The sequence below is a fragment of the Drosophila arizonae genome, chromosome 4 (assembly GCF_054131065.1).
Source record: "Drosophila arizonae isolate 15081-1271.41 chromosome 4, UAZ_ARI_1.0, whole genome shotgun sequence".
NCBI lineage: Eukaryota > Metazoa > Arthropoda > Insecta > Diptera > Drosophilidae > Drosophila > Drosophila arizonae.
Window position 1 is genome coordinate 14,000,879 of NC_142924.1, and position 21,527 is coordinate 14,022,405.

Below are 21,527 nucleotides of genomic sequence, written 5' to 3' on the forward strand. Positions count from 1 at the left end.
CAAATTTGTCTGTGTGTTGCTCTCGCTGTTGTCTCTGCTGCTGCTGCTGTTGTTGCTGCTGAGTTCGTGTAATTTTATTAATCACAACAACACATTCGTCTGCTCGCCTCTGCGCATCCCTTTCGATTTGGGCAATCCTTTGGCCGCTGACTAATTATGCAATTTGTATGCAATAAAAATATTAATTGCCAGCAAACTACTGCGACCGCAGCATATTATTATTATGATCATAATTTGTATTTGTATTTGTATTTGTGTTTGTGTTTTTGTTAAAAGTTATGCAATTCTCTGCAGTTCTTTGTGTTTTCATTAAAGCCAGTAGCATATTCTGGCCTGTTTATTTACTTCATTTTGTCCCTGTCTCACTCAGGCACTTTGCTTCTGCTGCTCTCTCCCTCTCTCTTCTCACAAAAAATGCGAATAGCTTCATGCAAATTTTCCGCTTGGTTTATTCGGCGCCTTCATGCGAACATCAATGCAAAAATCTGCGTTGCTGCAATACAAAAAAAAAAAAAAAAAAAAAAAAAAAAAACACACACACACAAAACAAAACAAAAAATCAGAAAATAAATATTTTAAAATGTACCCTTTATATGTTTATTCATAACTCACAAGCAGAGCTGGCAAAAAATAATACAAAAATTCGTTGAAATTGCTGCTCAAAATATTTTTGGTATATTTATGATTTAAATATGGCATATGAAAAAGTATTTGGAGCATGAAATTTGTAAGCTTTTGATATAATTTTAAAAATGAAAAGGTTTTAAATACTTTGCAGAAGATTTAATGAAATTAATTAACTCTTAACATAAGTAATTTCTGATAATAAATTTTATATATTCTTGAACGGCATTCCACTAAAGAAAATCATTCTGGCGGTGCATCTAAATCAGCTTTCAACTGAGCGAATGCTTTGTAATAATAGCTATTAATTAATTACTCATCAATTATTATTATATTACTCTAATAAGCCGTTAATTAACTAAATGCCATGACATAAACATATTCACCTCATCAAGTATGTGCATAAAATGAATAAATAAAAACATATTTCGAAATATTAAACGAGTTGAGGCTGTTCAATGATTACGTTTGCCCACTCGGCTCTGACCACATAAACATATTGACAACACTTTAAATATTATGTGAAACCACTTCGGAAACCACAACAAAAACCACACACACACACAGCTCATAAATATGAATGCATTGTATAATGTGCATAAATTCAGCAATTAAATGAGCAATTATTTCAATACAAGCGCCTGTTTATTAACCACTTTTGACAAAATTTTACACACATATATAAGTATGGGTAAAAAATTTGTAATAAAAGAACTGAAATCAAATTAAATTTTCATGGAGTGAAGTCATGAACTTTCTGCGAAAACTTTTATAAAAAAAAAATATAAAATAAAATAAAAAATGCAAGTGGAGAAGGAAAGAAAAGTTTTTGCGAAGCTCGCTACTAAAAATCGCTTCATTCTAATTACTTCCTGTCGGACAGAGAATGGACAGAGGAAGGCGGTATGCGGGGTGGCGCGAGCCGCAGAAGGACTTCCTGGCAGCGTGGCAGGACACGTCTAGTTTAAGTAGTGACTGGAGAGCAGCATCGCTGGCCTGCGTCGGGGCCGAGCCACATAAAACAATCGTTTCGTAATAAAGATGAAAATTTTATTAAAAGATGTCGGAAACAGATGTCGCCCGCCAAGCCAAGCCGGGCAGTCCCAGCAGCTCAGCAGCCACGCCCCCTCCTTTTCGGCAAACAGACTGTGGCATCTAGTGAATCCAGCTCTAGCCGCCAGTCGACCATCCAGCCAACCGACACACACACTTTATAATCTTTTATCGCATTTTTTCTACTTGGTTGACACAAAGAGCGTATTTATGCGACTGTTAACGTTATGAAAAGCCCATAATTTGCCAGCCACCCTGCGTATTTGCCATATAATAAAAATAATAAACGTTATGCTGAAAATCGATAGCAAACAGAGCTCGCATTCATTTCATGGGCAATCAAAGGGAGCTGGGGCAATGGATGATTCGACTGTAGCAGCTGATATCGACAGTTGACTCCGCGGCGGTTGTCCTCATTCTCCAGCTCGAGCTGTTCCTCCCACACACACACATACATATATACATATATTTATATGTATATATATATATATGGTCTCCCATCGAGTGTCGTGTATAAATGTTTGCTCTTTATTATATTGCCCATGCACGCCCCCATTCGAAACATATATGTGCTCCAGGCTTGTCAGCTACAACCGTGTGCAGCATCTTGTGACATTTAACCTTCTTTTTGGCTCCGCGTGCAATCGGCATCCATTGTAGTCCTCGCCACGCCGATACACACGAGATACGAGTACACGATATAATGATATCCATATAATGATGCGCCTGTCACATCCATTCCATTGGCATTTTCCGCAAACAGTCTCATTGCCTGTTGGCCTGTAGCTGTAGTGGCTGTCTTTCTGCTGCTGCTGCTGCAGTCATCTACCCCCCACCGCCTCTTAATAGTCTCTCGAGTTGACAAAGTCTTTCAGTCGCTGTGAGAGACGAGCATCTCAGCGAAGTTTACCTTGATAGAGATTCCACTTAAATGTTACCTTTTGTGCCGATACAAAATACTTTAAGTACAAACATCTAAATTGAATAAAATTAAAAGGAAATATTTTAAAATCCAAATAAACTTTGACTTTATATAGAATTTAGCTAGACAAAGAATAAATTTTCGCTGCCTAAAAAGGCAACAATAGCTCCACTGTACAGACACAACAAATACCCCATACAAAGGACTTGATAAAACTTATTTAAGTGGAGCACAAAACTCAAACGATTTACATATTTCCAATTCAGCAAACGCTTTGCCAGCCCGAAACACACAGAGAGCCCCCAAATAGGCGCCGCAAACAAATATAAATAAAAACAATTAAAACTTTGCCTTTAACACCCGAGTTGTGGGCTGTGGGCTGAGGGCTGAGGGATGCCAGATCCACACAGAATCTGAATGGCGAGAACCCTTTCCTTCCCCGCCCACACAGACACATGTCAAGGAGCGCGACAGGAGCTGCTGCACATTCAGCCCACTTATCAAATAATTGTCCTCATATTAAGGCAGGCAACAAAGAGATTTACACACACACACACACACACATATACAGGCACAACAATTGGCAAAGCACCAAATTGTGGAAAATTGAAATCATCTGCTTAAGCGCAATCTCGCAGCGCCACAAAGCGACAAAGCCACCCATATAGTGGAGCAGAAGCCGTCGCATAGCTGCGGTGCCAAATAAAAATGTTGGGACACACAATCCGAAAGAAAGAGACAGAGAAAAGGAGAGCAAGACAGAGAGAGAAAGAGATACACACACACACACACACACACACACACAGGGCACATGGTGGAAATCCTTTGCATAAATGATGATGGCTTGGCATGATGAGAACTTTTAATCATTATTATCACATATTTATACGCTTATATGAGCATGTTTTATGTACTCGCTGCCAGTGGCAGTGGCAGGATGCGGAGTAATCCTTTGCAAAGCAAAAACCCACAAATGGCAGCGCAAAAAGGCTGCCAAAACAAAGCCAGTATAACACACACACACACACACACATTCACACACATACACGCACATACATATGAATATATGTGTATATATATGTTTAGCTCTCACATATACTTATACTCGCTGGCTTTGTTATCCTTATTCTTATTGTTGGCGCTGAGAGTGCTCCGCGCTGTTTGATGATGAGTTTCCAATTCGAGTGAGGCCACGCCCACAAAGCAATCGCAATAGGGGCACAAGGACGAGCACTTGCACTTTTCGTTTGCTGCTCAGCGTAGCCACAACAAGGGTTGCTTTTCTCCATGTCTCTCTGTGTGCGTGTGTGCATGTAAGTGTGTGTGCGTGTATGTGTGTGAGCTAGTCTTATGCATGTATTGTACAATAGAGCAGCAGCGCACACATAAAAGTCAAAAGGACAAGCAGCGCCAGTTGCTAAGCTTATGTAAACCAAGCAGAGCTCTGTTATCCTTGGCCAACTCTCTATGTACTTGGCCAAAAGTGCTGCAATGCTGGCTCTATTGTTGTTGTTGCTGTTGCTGTTGCTGCTGACTGTCTAGTAAATAAGTCATCATTGTCGATTGTCGTCATCAACGCGCCGAGGACAACTAATTTGCGGTCATAATAAAAGTTAATCTACTGACTCCTGACGCCTGTTTGCCAAACGCTGTCGCTGCTGCACCAAATTGTGTGTGGACATTGGACACCGGACGTTGGACACTGAGCAGCAGCAGAGCAATTTGTTCTAGCCAATTCAACTGACCATTTCTGAAATTTATATAAATAATTTAGTTGGCAGACCAAGAAAGTAATTTACCTTATGAGCTAGAACTAAAACGAAAATTAGAAAACTTTCTTTCCAAAGAAATATTGAATTAGTAAAACTTTCCATGGGTATTCCATATGGCATTACTTCTGCAAAAATATGTAGTATTTATTAAATTGAGGAACTACTTATTAATATTTTATAGCCATATTAATAAGAAACAAATTTTGAAAATAAAAATGCAATTAATATATATTATAATTTTATATTTATATATTATTTATTAAAAAAATATATATACATAATTTTTCATAATTTTTTACATTATATAATTATATTATATTTTATATAAATTTATAATATTCTTAAAATTAGTTTTATTAAATTTTAGGTATTAATTTTGAGTAATTTATTTGTTGAAATTTAATTTATTGTAAATATTTTTGCACAAGCAAAAATTTACATTAACATTACAGTTACTGATTAATCAAATATTTTTTTATTTTTTAAATATTTGTATTATAGCATAATATTTAAAATTTATAAAGAAGCAAATGTACTTGCTTATTAAAATTAATTCTACCTAGAGTTAAAATAACTCTCTTCAAATCCACTGTGCACAAATCACACTGTGCTCAAAGCAAAGGATCAGCTGTGCGACAGAGACAGAAAGAGAAAGCGACAGAGAAGGCAAGAGAGCGCCAACAAAATGGTGGCAAAACATACAAAATAAATAATAGAAAGCAACAAAAAAAAAAAAAAACAAACACACCAACACAGAGAATATCAAACATGAGAGCAGTTCAAGGCAGGCAACAAAACAAGAAAATTAAATTTTTATTGTTTTCACACAAATAAAATCAAATAAAAAGCGAACAACAATAACGGCAACAGGACTCAAAAGCACATACAAAGAGAGCCAAGAGTGGATATAGGCATGTACACACACACACACACACGCGCGCACTCACACATATACATACATAAGGAGGCCGTCACGTGCCACATAAACGAGCAGCGACTGGGCAGGAGAAACAGACCAACCACCGTAGAGCAACCCCTAAAAATTGGGGCGCTGCTGCGACGCCCGGGCAGGAGCAGAGGCAGCAGCAGCAACAGCAGCAGCAGCAGCAACAGCAATCCCTGTTGGATGCTGTCTTTCAGTACGAATCGAACACTCGACGGTTACGCGGCGCGCACACAGCAGTGGCCATACATATAGAGACACTAGTCTATTGCAAGTAGTTGAGACGGCACGTGATGTCGACGGCGTTTCTCGTCGACAGCCTACTGCATGCACAGCGCGCCCAGAGCTACAGTGAGAGCCAGCTAAAGTCGAGCCTCAGCGAGATGCTGCTGAGCCGCGGCCCGAACGAGCCGGCGCCGGAGGAGCGCAACTCCGCCGAGCTGCTGTGCAAGACGTGCAACTGTGGCAAGCGCGGCTACAAATGTGATAAGTGCCGTGAGAATCGTGCAGAGAGTGTGGACAGCATCGAGGAAATGGACATGGATGAGGATGAAGACGACGAGGATGAGGACGAAATTGTTGCGGACATCGATAGCGTCGAGGCGCCCCATCTGGACGAAGAGGAGCTGGACGACGAGCTGGAGCGAGAGGCAATCAAATTGCCCAAAGTGGAGCCCAAGGAGACCTCCAACAGCACCAGCAGCGGCGCCACCACCATCCTCAAGGATAACAACAGCAAGCCCATACTGAAGTTCAGCGTATCTGCCATCCTGGGCGACACACGCGAAGGAGTGCGCGTGAGGAACGGTAAGGCCACCATCCCGCCAGACCGGCGGGCAATAAACGCGGCTTGCCAATTAATTTGCCGTGCCTAATGCCAAACAATAACAGAAATTCAAATACAATTGCGATATGAAAAGCCCAAAGAATAACAACTTTGTGAGCCAAACAAAAGGAGGAGGAACCTCCCATCGAAGGGTTTTTATCATCTATTTTTTATGCAGTTAGTTTATTGTGCACCTTAAGCCCTTGAGGCGGCGCTGCTCTGCTCTGCTCTGCGCTGCTCGGCTTTGCACGGCTGTAAAAACACAACCAGGCCTAATCATGTTTAAATTATTGTATCTGAGCCGTCGCTAAGTCCATCCGTTGCCGCCACCAGAACCAAATGCGCATAAACCAGTTCCGAGCTCCGAGTTCCGTGTTCAGATTTCCGATTCCCGATTTCCGAGTTCCTTTTGCGGCTGCGCGTGCTGCTCAGCTGTGCGAGGGTTCGACCTGGGTTGCTCTTTGTATCGCTCTGGCTGCCTCAAACAAAAAGTAGGCGTGTCTAATTGTGTATCAGTCACTGTAACTGCGTCACATTTCATCCAGTTTCTTTTTTATTAGCACTGAGCTGGCAAATTCTTTGGCTGCGACTGAACCGTTTAGGCTTGTGGGATTTAATGTGTCTTCCATTATTAATGAGTGGGCTGATTCCTTTCTGTTTTATTGTTTTTTATCACCTTTTTTATGCGATTTCTATTGAGTAACGATTTTCTGCACGATTTTTGCGTTGATTTTATGGCAAAAGCGTGGCTAAGGTTGCCAAATTATGTATGTTTGTGGTAATAACCAGAGATTGTTATAAAGGATGGGAAAGTACTGCGATTAGTATTATAAATGGTTTTTGATTACTGATAATGATCTTTATAGCTTAGCACTGATTTAAGAAATGTTTAGTTTAGCAAAATAGAATAAGCTAGTTTGAGAAAGAATATTTTGGTATTTTGGGTTGGTGAGTCATAATCAAGATCATTATGTTTTCATGGTATATATGTATACAAATACCGTGATGAATATAATATCAATATTTATTACATTGCATATTTGATGAAATGAAAATATTCTTTGACAGGAATTCATTGACATCTTAAGTAGGTCCTCAATATCAACGTCTCTTCGTATTCAGTTGAATTCTCCTTGCGTTGCTGTTTCAACTGTTCATATTACAATTTACTTCTATATTCTTTTTGTACACACATTTTTTATTCAAGAATTTAAATGAATAATAGAGCTTTACAAATATATAATATTCTGATTTCCCATTTTCATTGAGGGATCTAATAAAAGTATGCTAGAGCTCCTTTAAAGCCAAAATCTATTCGCTTATATACTTTAATATAATTAATTGAATAAATAATTTATTTAATATAATGAATTAAATTTGGCTTCTCAATAGGCTTATCATAAAAACTATATATAAATATTCTGCATTGATCAAAATTTAAATAACATTTGCTTTACTTGGATTATATATGAGCAGCGCTCTACCCTTAGCCTTTACTTTTCCCTTACACCTTAACACTTCAGCTCACTTTTGTATAAATCTGCTACATTTTATTTTCCTTCTTTAAAAGCTATAAATATTGCTAACTATTGATGCATGAAAATGTTCAGCTTATTATCCAAGAGTTTTTTAGATCCTCATCAGTCAAAAGAAATGCTATCGCATGGCAATTATATTTGGCATCGCCACAAATTAACTTTTTCCGCGTAATAAACCAATTGGCCAAAACTTTTTGGTGGCGACAATTTTTGGCATTTGCCGCGACTACAGAGGCAAAAAGCGCTAGGAAAACCCGCTGAAGAGCCCAAACAAACAATGCGAACAATTATAACTTAATTTGTGCGCTCATTAGGCACACATGTGGCCAACGCACACACACAGATAAATACAAACAAATGGCGCACACCAAAAACTTTAGCCACAACTATAGCATATAAAACAAACAGACACACACACACACACACACACACACAAAGCAAACTAAAGAGGCGTTAATACGTTAATTGTTTCAGTCGCTCTAATCGAATTAAAATCATATCCTGCAGCGCCAAGCACTGTGTGTGTGTGTGTGCGTGTCTGTGTGTGTATTTGTGAGTGGCGTCTGCTGCTTAATTTAATTAGAAATTGAAATGCGGCCACAAAGCGCCAAAATCTTTCCCCAGGCCCCACCGAGCCAACAGCTCCAGCATCAAACGCGCAAAACTTTTGTTTGCCTTCCACATGAACTCTAATCGCACAATGGAGGCGTTGGCGGTGTCTGCACTCAAGGTGTGTGTCTGCTGAGTGTGTGCGTGTGTTTAAAGTTTTTGAATGTGTTGTCAGCTGTGTGAGTGTGAGAGGTTGTGTGTGTGTGTGTGTGTGTGTGTGGATGGGGGAGATCCAACGAAATTGGATGCTGCGAGCTGCGAGCTGTTTAATTATGCCAGTTTGACACTTCAAAGCAGCATCTGCTGTGCAGTCAGAGCCAAGACATTCACACACACACACAGGCACACACATGCGAAAGGGTTGATTTCTTGACAAGATATTTGGGGGCTGATAATATGGGCGTGTGTATGTGTTTTATAAGATTGTGGGTGCTTGCTTCTGGAAGTGCGCGTTGATAGGCTTAAGAGCAGACACTTTGAAGTGCCATTCATTTTATCAGATCTTGGGGAATGAATGATGGGAGCTATGGGGAAACATATTGATATTGTTTAAATGTATATATATATACTTATATTGATATGGTTATTATTGTGCAGGACTTTTAATACTAGCTTAAAATATGATAATTACTACTCTCTATTTTGTGAAAGATGTTATTTATGATTGTATTGCTTTCTAGTTAGTATTTTCTATCCGATGTACGATGAATCTCCTAACATATTTCCAGGCAAAAGCTTTTAAGAACAGAAATTCTTTGTGGATACTTTATAGAACTTTATAATTAAATGTTTTCAAAATGTCGTTTATTTGGTTAAAAAGAAACGAAACTTCTTCAAGATCATATAAACAAAAATTTAAAAACAAAGTAATAAGATAGTCAAACATAAGATGGCAGTTCTAACATTAAAGACAATCTTCTATTCCTATTCTATTCCTAAACAGTTCAAGTTTTGAGAAATATTTGACCTAATTAAGTTAATCTTAAGGCTCACAATTTGAAAGAGTAATCAAGTTTATTTCAAAGCCAAAAAGCTTAACAAACCTATGTATATGCTTCCTATATGTACATACCATTCAGCATCTAGTTCATATCACTATTCCCTTATATATTGCTCAAATGGAAAATCTATAAATTTAATTAACACATACAATTCAATTTATTTAAACACCTGTCTCTCTCTCTCTCTCTCTCCCTCTCTTTACAGAGTTCATGCAACCACAGCATATATGGCCTTATCTACAACAGAACTTTATGCAACATCACACACATCAGTATCAGCAGCACCATCATCACGCACAACAACACCAGCAGCAGCAGCACCAACAGCAACACCAGCAGCAACAGCAACAGTCGCTGGCGCCACATCACCATCAGCAACACCATCAGGCATTGGTGGGGCAGGCGCCATTGGGCCTGTCGCACCCACTGCATCATCATGCCCATGCACACTTTCCGCATCCCGCATTTCTAACGCATCAGCATCAACAGCATCAGCATCAGCATCAGCAGCAGCAGCAGCAGCACAACCACGGCAATAGTTGTCAACCGCAAACCACAGCAACGACGGCAGCATCCTCGTCGTCACCTGGCAGCACAATTAGTGATAGCGACAACAATCACAGTAGCAGCAACAGCAATTCCAACAACAACAACAACAGCAGCAACAACAACAACAGCAGCAGCAGCAACAATGCTGCCCTCGATGGTCGACCGCATGAAATCGACGAGGACAACAACAATCGAAGATTAACGCAAGAAAAGCTACAACAGCAACAACAGTTGACTGGACAGGCGGCAGGAGGCGGCGGCGGCGTCGGGGCAGGGGCCGGAGCACATCCGACACCCCCGCCACCAGCCATGCATCCGGTGATTGCGAAGCCCATGCCCAGTCGGCCAACTCCCTTTCTGCCCCACACCCTGAACCATCCGCATTTGCATTCGCTGCTGGCGCACTGTCGCAATCCCTACATGAGTGGTAAGTGCGATTGGCGGCAGTGGTGGCGGTGGTGCCACAATCTAATGCCTCGTAATTGCTCTGCCTAACAACAATTGGACACCCCATGGCGCTCATTAACAAGTGCCCACTGACCAAGCCCCCTCCCCACACACACACACACAAAATTGTCTAATGCATTTCCCCAATATGTTTAATTGCAGTTGGTGCCCAAGTGTTTCCCCTGCCGCCGGGCCAGGGCTTCCCCTGGGCGCATTCGACACGTGGCAAGCCTCGCCGTGGCATGATGCGGCGTGCCGTCTTCTCAGGTTCGTAGTGGGAGCTCTCCCTCCCCGCTCTGTTCTCCTCTGCTCCGTTCTGTTTGCCTTGTGGTTTTGCGGCGCTAACTGTTGCTCTTTTCCCATGCAGACTCGCAGCGCAAGGGCCTGGAGAAACGCTTTCAACAGCAGAAATATATCAGCAAGCCAGATCGCAAGAAACTGGCCGAGAGACTGGGCCTAAAGGACTCTCAGGTGAGTTGCTGCTTTCTATATTAGAAATGTCGACAGGTTATTCGAAAAGCTCAGTCTAATATATGGCTATAAAAATGTTGCTGGTTCTAGAATTCTTCTTTGACTATCTGGCTCATATAGGTTTCTTCATTTCAATTAAATTTGATGCAACAGTTCTTTAATTGAAGTGAAATATGAATGATCTATTTCTTTTGTATTATTTATATCTTCCTGAAAGTCTCACTCGCTTCAATCTATTCTATTTCACAGCTATTGAAATTAGAATATTTCTCTGATCTAACTTTCAAAAGTTCTGCCAACATGCAGAAGGTTTTTCACTTTACTTACTTACTTTTCCCCTTTTACAAATTACAATTTAACAGATTAACCATCTATTATAAATACTTATTTCCCGTATCCCCTTTTTCCATTGAAAGATTCTACCTACTTTCTCAACTTTCTTAAGCTATCGGTGCACTTAAAGAAAAGCGGTTCTGCTACTATAAAATTTGATGCTCTGCCAATTTACCATAAACAAATCCCGAAAATGGAAATCAATAAACTGCTCGCAGACGAGCTCATAATAAACGTAATATTATGCCATTATGAAAATGATTTTTAACCACGCATAAACAATTTACCCCCAAAAACTTTTCAAATCAGCTTTTACAACAACAACAGCAACAACAACAGTAATAATAATATGTAAAGCAAAGACACATAAAATAACAGCCATAAAGCAGGGCTAAATAAAACTCCGCCCTCAAAAACTGCGAAAAGCTCTCAGCAATGGCTGCGCAGCGCAAAATGGAAGCCAAGCCAACGTATAACAGGTCGTCGCCGTCGCCGTCGCCGTCGTCGTCGTCGTTCGAGGGGGGTTAGTTGCCCAGGGGCGGGGGCGTGCTTCCTTTAAATGCGCAGTCGCTCATCTTAGCCGTGTATATGTATGTGTGTGTATATATATATAGAGAGAGCGAGAGGTCGCCTGCTATCGAAATACATATAATGAAATTATAACGAGCCATAAGAAATTCATTTCAGCTAGCCAGGCCAAGGGGTGGGGGTTGGCATGGGGGGCTGTCTTTTATTGATTGCGCCAACGCGGCATAATTAAATTAAATTTTTTGTTTGTTCCCTTATAGCGAAAAGAAAAATTGTTGAAAGTGCAAGGCATGAAAAGTAAGAGCAGGAATAAGTTAATAAGGATAAGGATAATAAGTCGATTCAGATTGACTTTGGGATTTCTTTTTGTTTACTATTCCTTATAATAATAGTTATTGTGCATTGTGTTAATTATATTATATATATAAAAGTTAACTTTCAGATTGGAAGCAAAAGACTGAAGAGAAAGGTATTTTTACTTCCAAGAGAATTTATAACCAATAAATTGAAGCTTACTATTACTGACAATATAATAATTATTAAGTATGAATGTAGATATGACATTATATATAGAATAAAATAGGGTATATAATCAACTCTTTGGCCACATCAAGGATAGAACATGACCCTGAATCCCTTTAATTCAGTTGCTTAGGAGATTGGCTGATTATATACAAATATATACATACATACACATACGTATGTGCATGCTATGCCACATTGATTCCGAAATGATTTCATGCGTAACGCTTGCATCTTTCTGAACAATTTAAAAAACGTATGAGAGAAAATACAATTGGGACACATTTTCGCCAGTGAATTTTTCACATGGCTGCTGCTACTACTCCTGCAGTTACCGCTGCTCCTGCTGCTGCCGTTCGCTGCTGCTGCTGCTGCTACTGCAAAATTTGGCATGTCCAATTTGGCCTTGTCAAAATGTAATCGATCACAACTCAATCAATGGGCCAACTGTGAGTTGTCATCGGACGGTGGTGCATGTATAGGAGCAGGAGGAGGGGGTAAATGAGCAGCAGACGTTGCGCTGCCATTGATGATGTTGCTGATGATGATGCTGACAATCTCACGCCAAATTAGTGCAGCTCTTTTTTTTGGTTGCCGAACTGCATATGATTCATAAAAATTTCATAATTACGCAATAAGCGTGTCCAGTTGCATTTGTCAGCGAGAGCGGGGCATGAATTCATCATCAGCATGCATGGTTACGCCCCTTTCTTACAGGCCACTGCATGCGGCCGATCGATCATCAAATAAACACAGATACAGTCTAATGATCGTATAATACCAGCCAGATGACGTCAGCATGCAAAGGTGTCCACATTAGCATGGGCCGCGCTGTTGCCCCTGCCCCCAGCTCTGCTTTGTAAGGTTAATTAGATAGTTGACGTATTAAATTATCTAACTAGTGTAAGTCGAACTGCGTTTGTTTAATAAACAGGTATTTATTACGGCATATTGGAAATAGAAATGTGCATTTTAATATCTCAAATCAAAACAAAACCAGCCTTTGAGGTGGAATTGATTACTGAAAAAGTTGTTGATCTAGGCTATGGTTAGCCTCTGTTTGTTTTAATTAAGTATATGCTAGAAGCTTCGTAGTATATCTAATTTTTTTTTTTTTCAGAAATATAAGTGTTATAGAAAACGCAACTAGAATGTAACATGCCCGAAAGACCAGAAATTCGATATAGAAAATTATTTATCTTTATGAGAATCTGATCAAAATATAGAATAAATTCATCTTGGCTCGATGTGACAAGCGATAAAATATCGAATCGCGAATTGCTGGTCAAGTCAAGACAATAGACTTTCTAAAAGTCGTTAGTCATTAGCTTTCCTTGGGCAGATTAATTTTCCCATTGGTTTCGTGTAAAACAAAAAGTTTAGAGCTATATACTCTATATACCCAAACAAGTTTTTGTTGTAATAAATGGTTAAATGATCGGAGCCGTAGCTTGTAATGGAATATAATATCATAGATTATATCAATGTGATTGATTCTAGATATACTGCCTAAAAGTGAAGCTCGTAAACTATGTAAAATATCAATATTTTATTTTATGGCTTTTAGTTTTCTAAAGAATAGCTAGATTTTCCCAGCGCAACCATAGTTGATCTTAAAGTCAAGGACTAAGACTAAAGTCAACTCCTGAATTTAGCTAAGCTACAGTTATTTCGCTCAAAGAAAATATTGTGAATTTTCATTTAGGCAACGTCAAAGATTTGCTTTTCTCTAAATTTTCTATTGTGGTCTTTGGTGTGTGTAGAACGCTCGGACTTACAATTATTTTATGATTATTGGCCAGAGCTCAGCCATTAATCTTTGAAGTACAAAAATGTTCAAAGCAGCAGTTTTTTATTTTTTCAGTTACTTTTTTTTTGTAGTGATGAAATCAAAGCATTCATCAATTGCACTTTGTCAAATGGGAAAATGAAAATGTCGACGGGATGGCGTCAAAAACAAAGCCGAAAGAGCCAAAGCAGAGACGTTTAAAAAATGTGCAAAAATGTCAGAAAAACTCTCAGTCAAATCGCAGCAGTTGGTCCAGTCCAGGGTCCGAGGTTTCTGCTCCATCTCTCCCACTCTCTCTCTCTCTCTCTCTCTCTCTCTCTCTCTCTGGGCGACTGGACAAAGGACAAAGTGTTGTCCAGCCGGCGGCGATGGCGACACCGGCTCCATTAACAGCCAAGCGGGGGTCGCAGCGCAGCGCTTGTGGTCGAGTGTGTGTATAGGTGTGGGCTGTGGGTGATGAACGAGTGCGGATATTCACACTCAAGTGACACTCGGAGAATGAGAAGTGGTGTGGCTATGTGTGTGTATGTGTGTGTGTGTGGGTATTGCATTGCAGCGCGTGTCCTGGCGCCTAGTTGTATGCAATATGATTTAAGAGCTTCGCAATGTCCTTTGTCGTGCTGCACTTTTTGTTGTTCAATTGGCGCTGCCATTGCTGTTCATTTGCTGCACGCTGCCCTCCGTGCCACACCATCGGCCATAAATATATGGCCAGTGCAGCAGTGAGCCTAGCTGCAGCCCGCGTGCCTTGCGGTTGACAAACGGTTGCATTGATGCCAACCGCGCAGGTGATTCATCATTTCGAGTGTTGTTCATTGCAACGTTTATTGCGATTTTAACAAACGCACTTGAAAATCGTTTGTACAAAAAATGAAGGAGAAGAAAACGCGTGCGCGTTTATTAACGCGCGCAGCTAACCACGCGATTTATGTGCGTTTGATGATTCCTGTACTCCTGCATGCAGCTCACGTGCAACGCTTTGATTATGTTTATATTGAGCTCGTGGGGAATGGAGTGGGTGTGTATGCCATGGTGTAAGAGCTCGCTCCCTTCATCATTCAGCATTCAGCATTCGACTGCTGCCTGGCAGTGACAGTTACCAGCCTCATAATCCGCCAGCTATAAATTTAATTGCCATTAATGACACTTCAAACCACCAAGAGCCGGCAACAACAACAGCCACACCATGCCAAACACAGTAAGCGGAAATGTAAACATCTTGAGGCCAAGAATTTCTATAAACTGATTTGCATTTTTAAATCAATGCACAAAGCAAAGCTCAAGGATTCGCGCTGATATCAGAGGAACGCGCTAAACGAGTTGGCCCTTTAGCAACCCCCGCACAATACACACACACGCACATAGACGCATACACACACACACACACACACACGTGTCAGCCGGCAGCAACTTTTTAAGTGTCATGTCCAAAACAAATTCGTCTGTTTTTGATTTGTCGAAAAAATGGGGGAACGCCCGCCAAATGGAAGCAGCTAAAGCCAAAGCCAAAGCCAAACCAAAGCCGAAGCGAAAAAAATAAATAAAACAGATTTACAGACAGCGACGCAAGGCTCGCAATCAACTGTGAAAACTCTGCGTGCTTCAGCATTTGGTACTCTTTGGCATTTTCACGTTATAAATATTTTTATCTTTATTTCGGTTGTCTGCGCCGACGAGGGTGTGCGTGTGTGTGTGAGGTTTGGCAGACAGTTCCTTTCCTCTTTTTTTCATTTGAATTTTCATTTGTTTGTCATTTTGCTTTTGCTGCTTTTTATTATTTACTCAAACCGCGAACGCTTTAAATCAATTTGTATTATATAAATAATCTGTGCATACACGAGGGTTAATGCCATAAAGAATGTATATATGTGTATGTGTATTTAGTGCATATGTGTATAATAAAAGAGCCAAGCCTTGCTCTTTTTTGTCAACCTAACTTGTTTTTTTAAGAGCCTTGCTGGCTTCTTAATGGCTTTGTCTTGATCAGAGACAGATTTACAAAAGTTCTGCAGATGCATTAAGATATATACTTTAAGCTATATCTAACTTAAGCATGGCTTAAATATTTTATTAAAGAGCAAGTCGCTTGAAGCATTTAGCCACATTTACGACTATCAAAAAGCAGTTGAATCCTACTCAAATGTGTTTGTAACTCGAATTCCATTTCCCTTGACTGGCAAAAACGATTGAGAAACATTAAAAACCATCATTTGCAGCTTTGGTTACAAAATAAATTTATGACAAATTGCTAAATAAATGCCAGAGGGACAAAGTGGAGAAGGGGGCGAGCGAGGGCCCTAAAACAATAACCACAGTCAGGCAGAGTGGACTGCGCTGGAGTGTGGGCCATGGTAACCCAAAACGTAGACGAAATGACTTGAAATGACTTTGGCAAATAGTAGCAGACTATTTAATACGCTATTACGCAGCGTATCGAATGACAGCCCGAGTCGAGTCGAGTCGAGCCGAGCTGAGCCTTGACAAAGCAACCCCACAGCTAGCAACGGCCTCATTAGTTAACATATGTTGCCGCACCCACACCCAATATCTGTCCCTGTCCCTGTCCCAATCTCAGACTCCGACCCCGTCTCCGTCTCCGTCACCGTCTCAGACTCAGACTCCCAGCCAAGTCAGCCACACAAACAACAGCTTGTGCTCATTGCCAAAGTCAATTTTCGGCAAAAAGGGCGGCCAAAACAATTTGTAGCTAAACGGACTGAGCGTAACAGCTCTTCCCCCTCAGCCGCCCTTCTGCCAACTTGCCTTCGCCTCTTTCCACACGCTCGCCGCGCTGCCTGCTTTATAAAAACTTCAAACAAATGCTAGGCGGGCTGCGTGTCAGAAAAATCTGTTACTCACTTACCAATTGGGGCTGAAACTGTTACAGGATAATGTGTCGACTGCTTACTGCCGGCGTGGAGTAGTGATAGGGGATGGCACGAGATCAGATGAGAGTCATTTAAACGCTTGATTGGAGTGCATACAGTAGCTAATAGCTGAAGGTCTTTAGAGCTGTCTGCAGCACTGCTGATAGAGCTGGGCAGATAGGCAGGCGAATAGCTCTTGATGTTAGTAACTGTCAGTGACTGAAGTTCTAGAAGAGAGATGAATGATAGGGGAGAATTATGCATGAATATTGCATTATAATATATTATATTATATTATATTATATTATATTATATTATATTATATTATATTATATTATATTATATTATATTATATTATATTATATTATATTATATTATATTATATTATACTATATTATGCAAAACAACTAATTTTTTAGCTCTATGTTAAACTATTGTTAGCTCACAATTATACAGAAAATGGTTTTTGTTTAAGCACTATACATATTTTTATGATATATGTTTAAATCAATATGTAAACCAGAAAGAAAGCAGCAACTTCCTCTGATATAGGGCGCAATGTACAATATTTATATGATATATGAGAGCAACGTCCGATCGCCTTGAGCTTCAATTTAAGAATGCCTTTATTCATTAAGTAAGCGCGCCTTAAATAGAATATGCTCGTATATGAGGAGAGTGCATAGGCAGAACGAGCACAGGCAGATCGATATTCAGGCTCTCCAACCTCAAATGCTGGTCTCACAAATACTATGTTATTGATATAGTCGCCTCTCTATGCCGACAACCACAACGAATAGCCGAAGTAACCATTTCAGCCGAATAGCCATGTCTCTGTCTCACTCTCGTCGCTCTCCCTGCTTGAGGATCCAATAGTTAGACTCTACCTCAATGACAACTGTGTAGCAGCTCTCAGCGGGGCTGTGTGTGGGCTAGGCTGCTGGAATCTGCTCTCAGCAGTCAGAGTAAACAGAGGGTCCACTCTGGCTCAGCTGCTTATAATGTTACAGTCCAGAAAATTCTCACGTACTTTCATTTATACATACATATATAGATCGTAAATATACTCAACTGCTAAAATAATTAAACCAATGGCATGCCGCCGACTCACTCAATGGATATCTAATGCCTCTAAAAAATAATATGCATAAATGATTTGTTAAAATGACCATAAAAACAAACAAACAAAATTGTTGTAATACATTAATAATATGCTAGCCATAACAAGCGCAATATTTGTAAACATGCTAAAAACTCATTTATAACTGAATTGCCGCTAATTGAATTCATGTGAGCGCTCCATTGAGCTGTGTATGTATATAATCGTAATATATATATTTAAGAGGGGATTAAATTTAGTAACTGGTTCCATAGGCAAACAGTTGGCGAGTCTATTTCTAGATATGCACGCCTTGGCCTGCTGAATGCCAGATCAAATGGAAGCTATTAAAAGCCAAAGCAAACATCATAATTTCGAGCTCATTAAACTTGGACATAGGCGAGGATTAGGTGGAATGCCAAGGCGAGCTGGGAGCAGTTGGCGGTCCAGTCTCAGGCTCATTTTCCAGTCGAGTTTTTTGCCCACCCGTAGACGCATACTAAATTGCACGCTTTATAATTAATTTCCATCAAAAACAGACGACGAGCTCAGTTCAGGTCCAGGACGAAGACTGCGTCTATGGCGCTGGCTGTGGCTCCGGCTCTGCCTTCGGTCTGGGCTATAATCATTAATCTTATCGCCGCCTGAGCTTATTATTTCAATTGCTGCGTGGTGGGTGGTGACCGGCATTTTGGGTGGTTGGGTGGCTGGGTGGTTGTGGGGTTGGGTGCTGCGACAGACGCTGCAAAATTCAATGACCGGAAGTAAGTGAAACAGCAAACCTCCCAACCGTATTGAAAACGCAAAGGCAACCAAAACTCGGCACGTGGCCGAGGACGAGACAGACGAAGACTGAAGGCTGAGAACTGAGAGCTGAGAACTGAGAGCTGTAAGCTGAAGGCGACGACGGCGTTCGGCAAAAATCTCTGCGGTTAATCGCTTGTTCAACATGTCAGCACTTTCCAGCGTTGTTTGTGTTCCCATTGTTGTTGTTGTTGTTGTTGTCGCTGTTGTTTATTTATTTATATGCCTGCCGATTATATCCCGGAGTCCTGAGTGTGGGTTTTATTCCATGCCGTTGACTACAAGTCAATTTAACGCATCAATTTGTGCTAGAGCAAGAAATTTAAACTAATTACGTGTTATGGTCAGTGTGTGTGTGTGTGAGAGCGTGAGTGTGTGGGCAGCCCTATAAATTGTTGCAAATTTGCTTGGCTCTTTGGGGTTTTGCAATTGAGAGAGCGAGACGGAGAGAGAGCCTCCCGCTGGGTGTCCCAGACAGCGTCACTGTGCAACTGTAACTGTAACTGTAACACAGCGTAGGTAAACACCCATTGAATAATAACTCAAAAACAGTCGCAAAACTTCGGCAACGGCCAGGGTAGTCGCGGGCAGCCAGGGTAGTCAGGGTGCCAGCAATTTGCTTTGAGTGTTTGCGTCCTACTTGTCTCTCACTGTCCCTGTCAAATGCAGCAATACATAAACACACTCACTCACACGCACACACACACGGAGAGAGAGAGTGGCTTACAGCACTTTTGCTGGACCAACTTTTGGGCACAGTGTGACAAAAGTGCGAGGGATGCGAGAAGAATTAAGAAATTGTTTGATTCAGCTTGTTTTTGCTTTTGGCTCTAGCAGATTATGAATTGTCAAAAAGTATAGTTCATAAACTAGATTTTTATGATTGCACTAGTTCAAAATATTCCTTTTTAGTCATAAAATTAACAAGTTCCACTTCCCTGTCCTGACACTCTCTGATTCCTTTTGAGTTTTGGTCCTTCTCAATCCTTATTCAGCTGTTCTCTCACAGAGATCATAATTTTCCTAAGTACATCTTCAGAATTTCTAAGAGAAACCAGTTCCATTGCTCTTGAATTTTTCAATTCCCTTTGCTCGCTCATTTTACTAGTTTTCACCATTCAGCTATTCTTCTATTCTGTTCACAATTTTCTTATTTACAACTCCATACTGAGAATTCTTAAAATGAACTAGATCCACTTAATGCTCTTTTCACTCCCATTCTCTGCTTCATCTGGCCACTGTGCCGCCTCTAATCAATTTGTAGCCGCTTAGCAAATGTCTCTCATTTGCATTTATTATGGATATGCCAGCGTCTGCTGTTGGCATTGCAGTTCAAACTTTTAACCCTAGCCACGCCCACACACACGCCAGCCCCAGCCCGGCACCACCCTGTGGCAGCAACCACAGAAACTTTGCAAGCAACATTTTTGGCCAGAAAAGTTGAAATTTGACCATGAATTTATCTGCGCCTGTGGTCATGAAAAGTTTTTAGGGAGCTCAGCTCCCAGCTACCAGCTCCGTCCGGGACAGCTTCACTGCTGTGGCAGACAGGCATCCATCCGTAGTTGGACATATTCAATTTACCCATTTCACTTCCATTTGCAGGTAAAAATTTGGTTTCAAAATCGTCGCATGAAGTGGCGCAACTCCAAGGAGCGCGAGCTGCTGGCCAATGGCGGCTCACGCGACCAGACGCTGCCCAACAAGAACAATCCCAATCCGGATCTGTCAGACGCCAAATGCGATCGCCCACTGACGCCGCTGTCGCCGACGCTGCTCTCGCCCAGCGGCAGTGCCACGCCACCGCCCCTGGCGGCGTCAACAGCTGCTGCCAAGGATGAGCCAGGCGCAGGGCTTGGAGGTGGAGCGAGTGCGTCGACTGCTGTCACACCCAAATCACCGCAATCTGCCACCAGCAGCTCGCCTGTGGAGGGTGCACCGACGCCGACGTCCATCAGCAACCACCCAACCGGTCCGAGCGGCTATGGCATGCAAATCAGCTCACCGCCGCCGCTGCTCACCAGCATCAAGATGGGCGATCAATCGGGCACGCCCACACCAACGCCCACCGTGTCGTCGGCAGCCTCTTCGCCGCCGGGCATTGGCAGCGCCGCTGAGTTTCAGGCGAAGATCAATGCGGAGATGCAGAAGCAGCTGGTGGCCGCTGATCTGAAATTCAAGCTGGAGAGCAGCATCCAGGAGGCCAAACAGCGCCGCTTCGAGCAACTGCAGCAGCTCCATCACTCGCCTCACTTTACGGCCATGCGCGAAGTGGAGCTGGCAGCCGCAGCAGCAGCTGCGCAACTGCATCATCATCACCAGCAGCAGCAACAACAGCAGCAACAACAACAGCAGCAACAGCAGCAGCAGGCGACGCCCAGCGGCACGCCCACTTCGGCTGCCCACTTTCAGAGTACAGAGTTCATGAAGCTCTACTATGAGGACTACGAGGACTCCAACTCGGACAGCGATGAGGAAATAAGCGTAACGTGATTGCCAGGACATGCGGCCAGGGGAAACTATTTTGTAAATATATGTTTAGCATTTTTAATTGTACATTTTGCATAATTATCATTATACCTACTTATAAAGCTAATGAATTAATTAATTAATTATTGTACTTAATGTGTGCATATTTTTTCGAATTTAAATTCCAACACAAAATAAAGGTCTTTGAACAATTCACAACTGATTTTAGTTAAGAAATGTTTTAATTTACAAGCGAAATAGAAAAGGGGTCAAAGCGAAAGAGAGAGATAGATAGATAGGGGAGGCACAGCAATAGCAATTAAGCTATGTACACTGAAGCCAGAGCAATTGGGTTTTGTCC

At 41.3% G+C, this 21,527-nt stretch overlaps 1 protein-coding gene and 1 long non-coding RNA gene across 2 annotated transcripts; one reads left to right on the top strand and one right to left on the bottom strand.

Annotated features, from left to right (window-relative positions):
* The first annotated feature begins 5,103 nt into the window (after positions 1 to 5,103).
* On the top strand, positions 5,104 to 21,389 carry Dbx (homeobox protein Dbx). Its single transcript, XM_018009018.2, has 5 exons — positions 5,104 to 6,121; positions 9,494 to 10,264; positions 10,447 to 10,551; positions 10,652 to 10,755; positions 20,303 to 21,389. Exons 1-5 carry the CDS (start codon positions 5,608 to 5,610, stop codon positions 21,188 to 21,190), a joined length of 2,382 nt encoding a protein of 793 aa, XP_017864507.1. The 5' UTR covers positions 5,104 to 5,607; the 3' UTR covers positions 21,191 to 21,389.
* LOC149269158 (uncharacterized) lies at positions 9,383 to 17,856 on the bottom strand. The gene is made up of 3 exons (XR_016269675.1): positions 17,241 to 17,856; positions 16,791 to 17,021; positions 9,383 to 15,046 (listed from the first exon to the last, which is right to left on the bottom strand). It is a non-coding gene; the product is annotated as an uncharacterized LOC149269158 (long non-coding RNA).
* Positions 21,390 to 21,527: the final 138 nt, after the last annotated feature.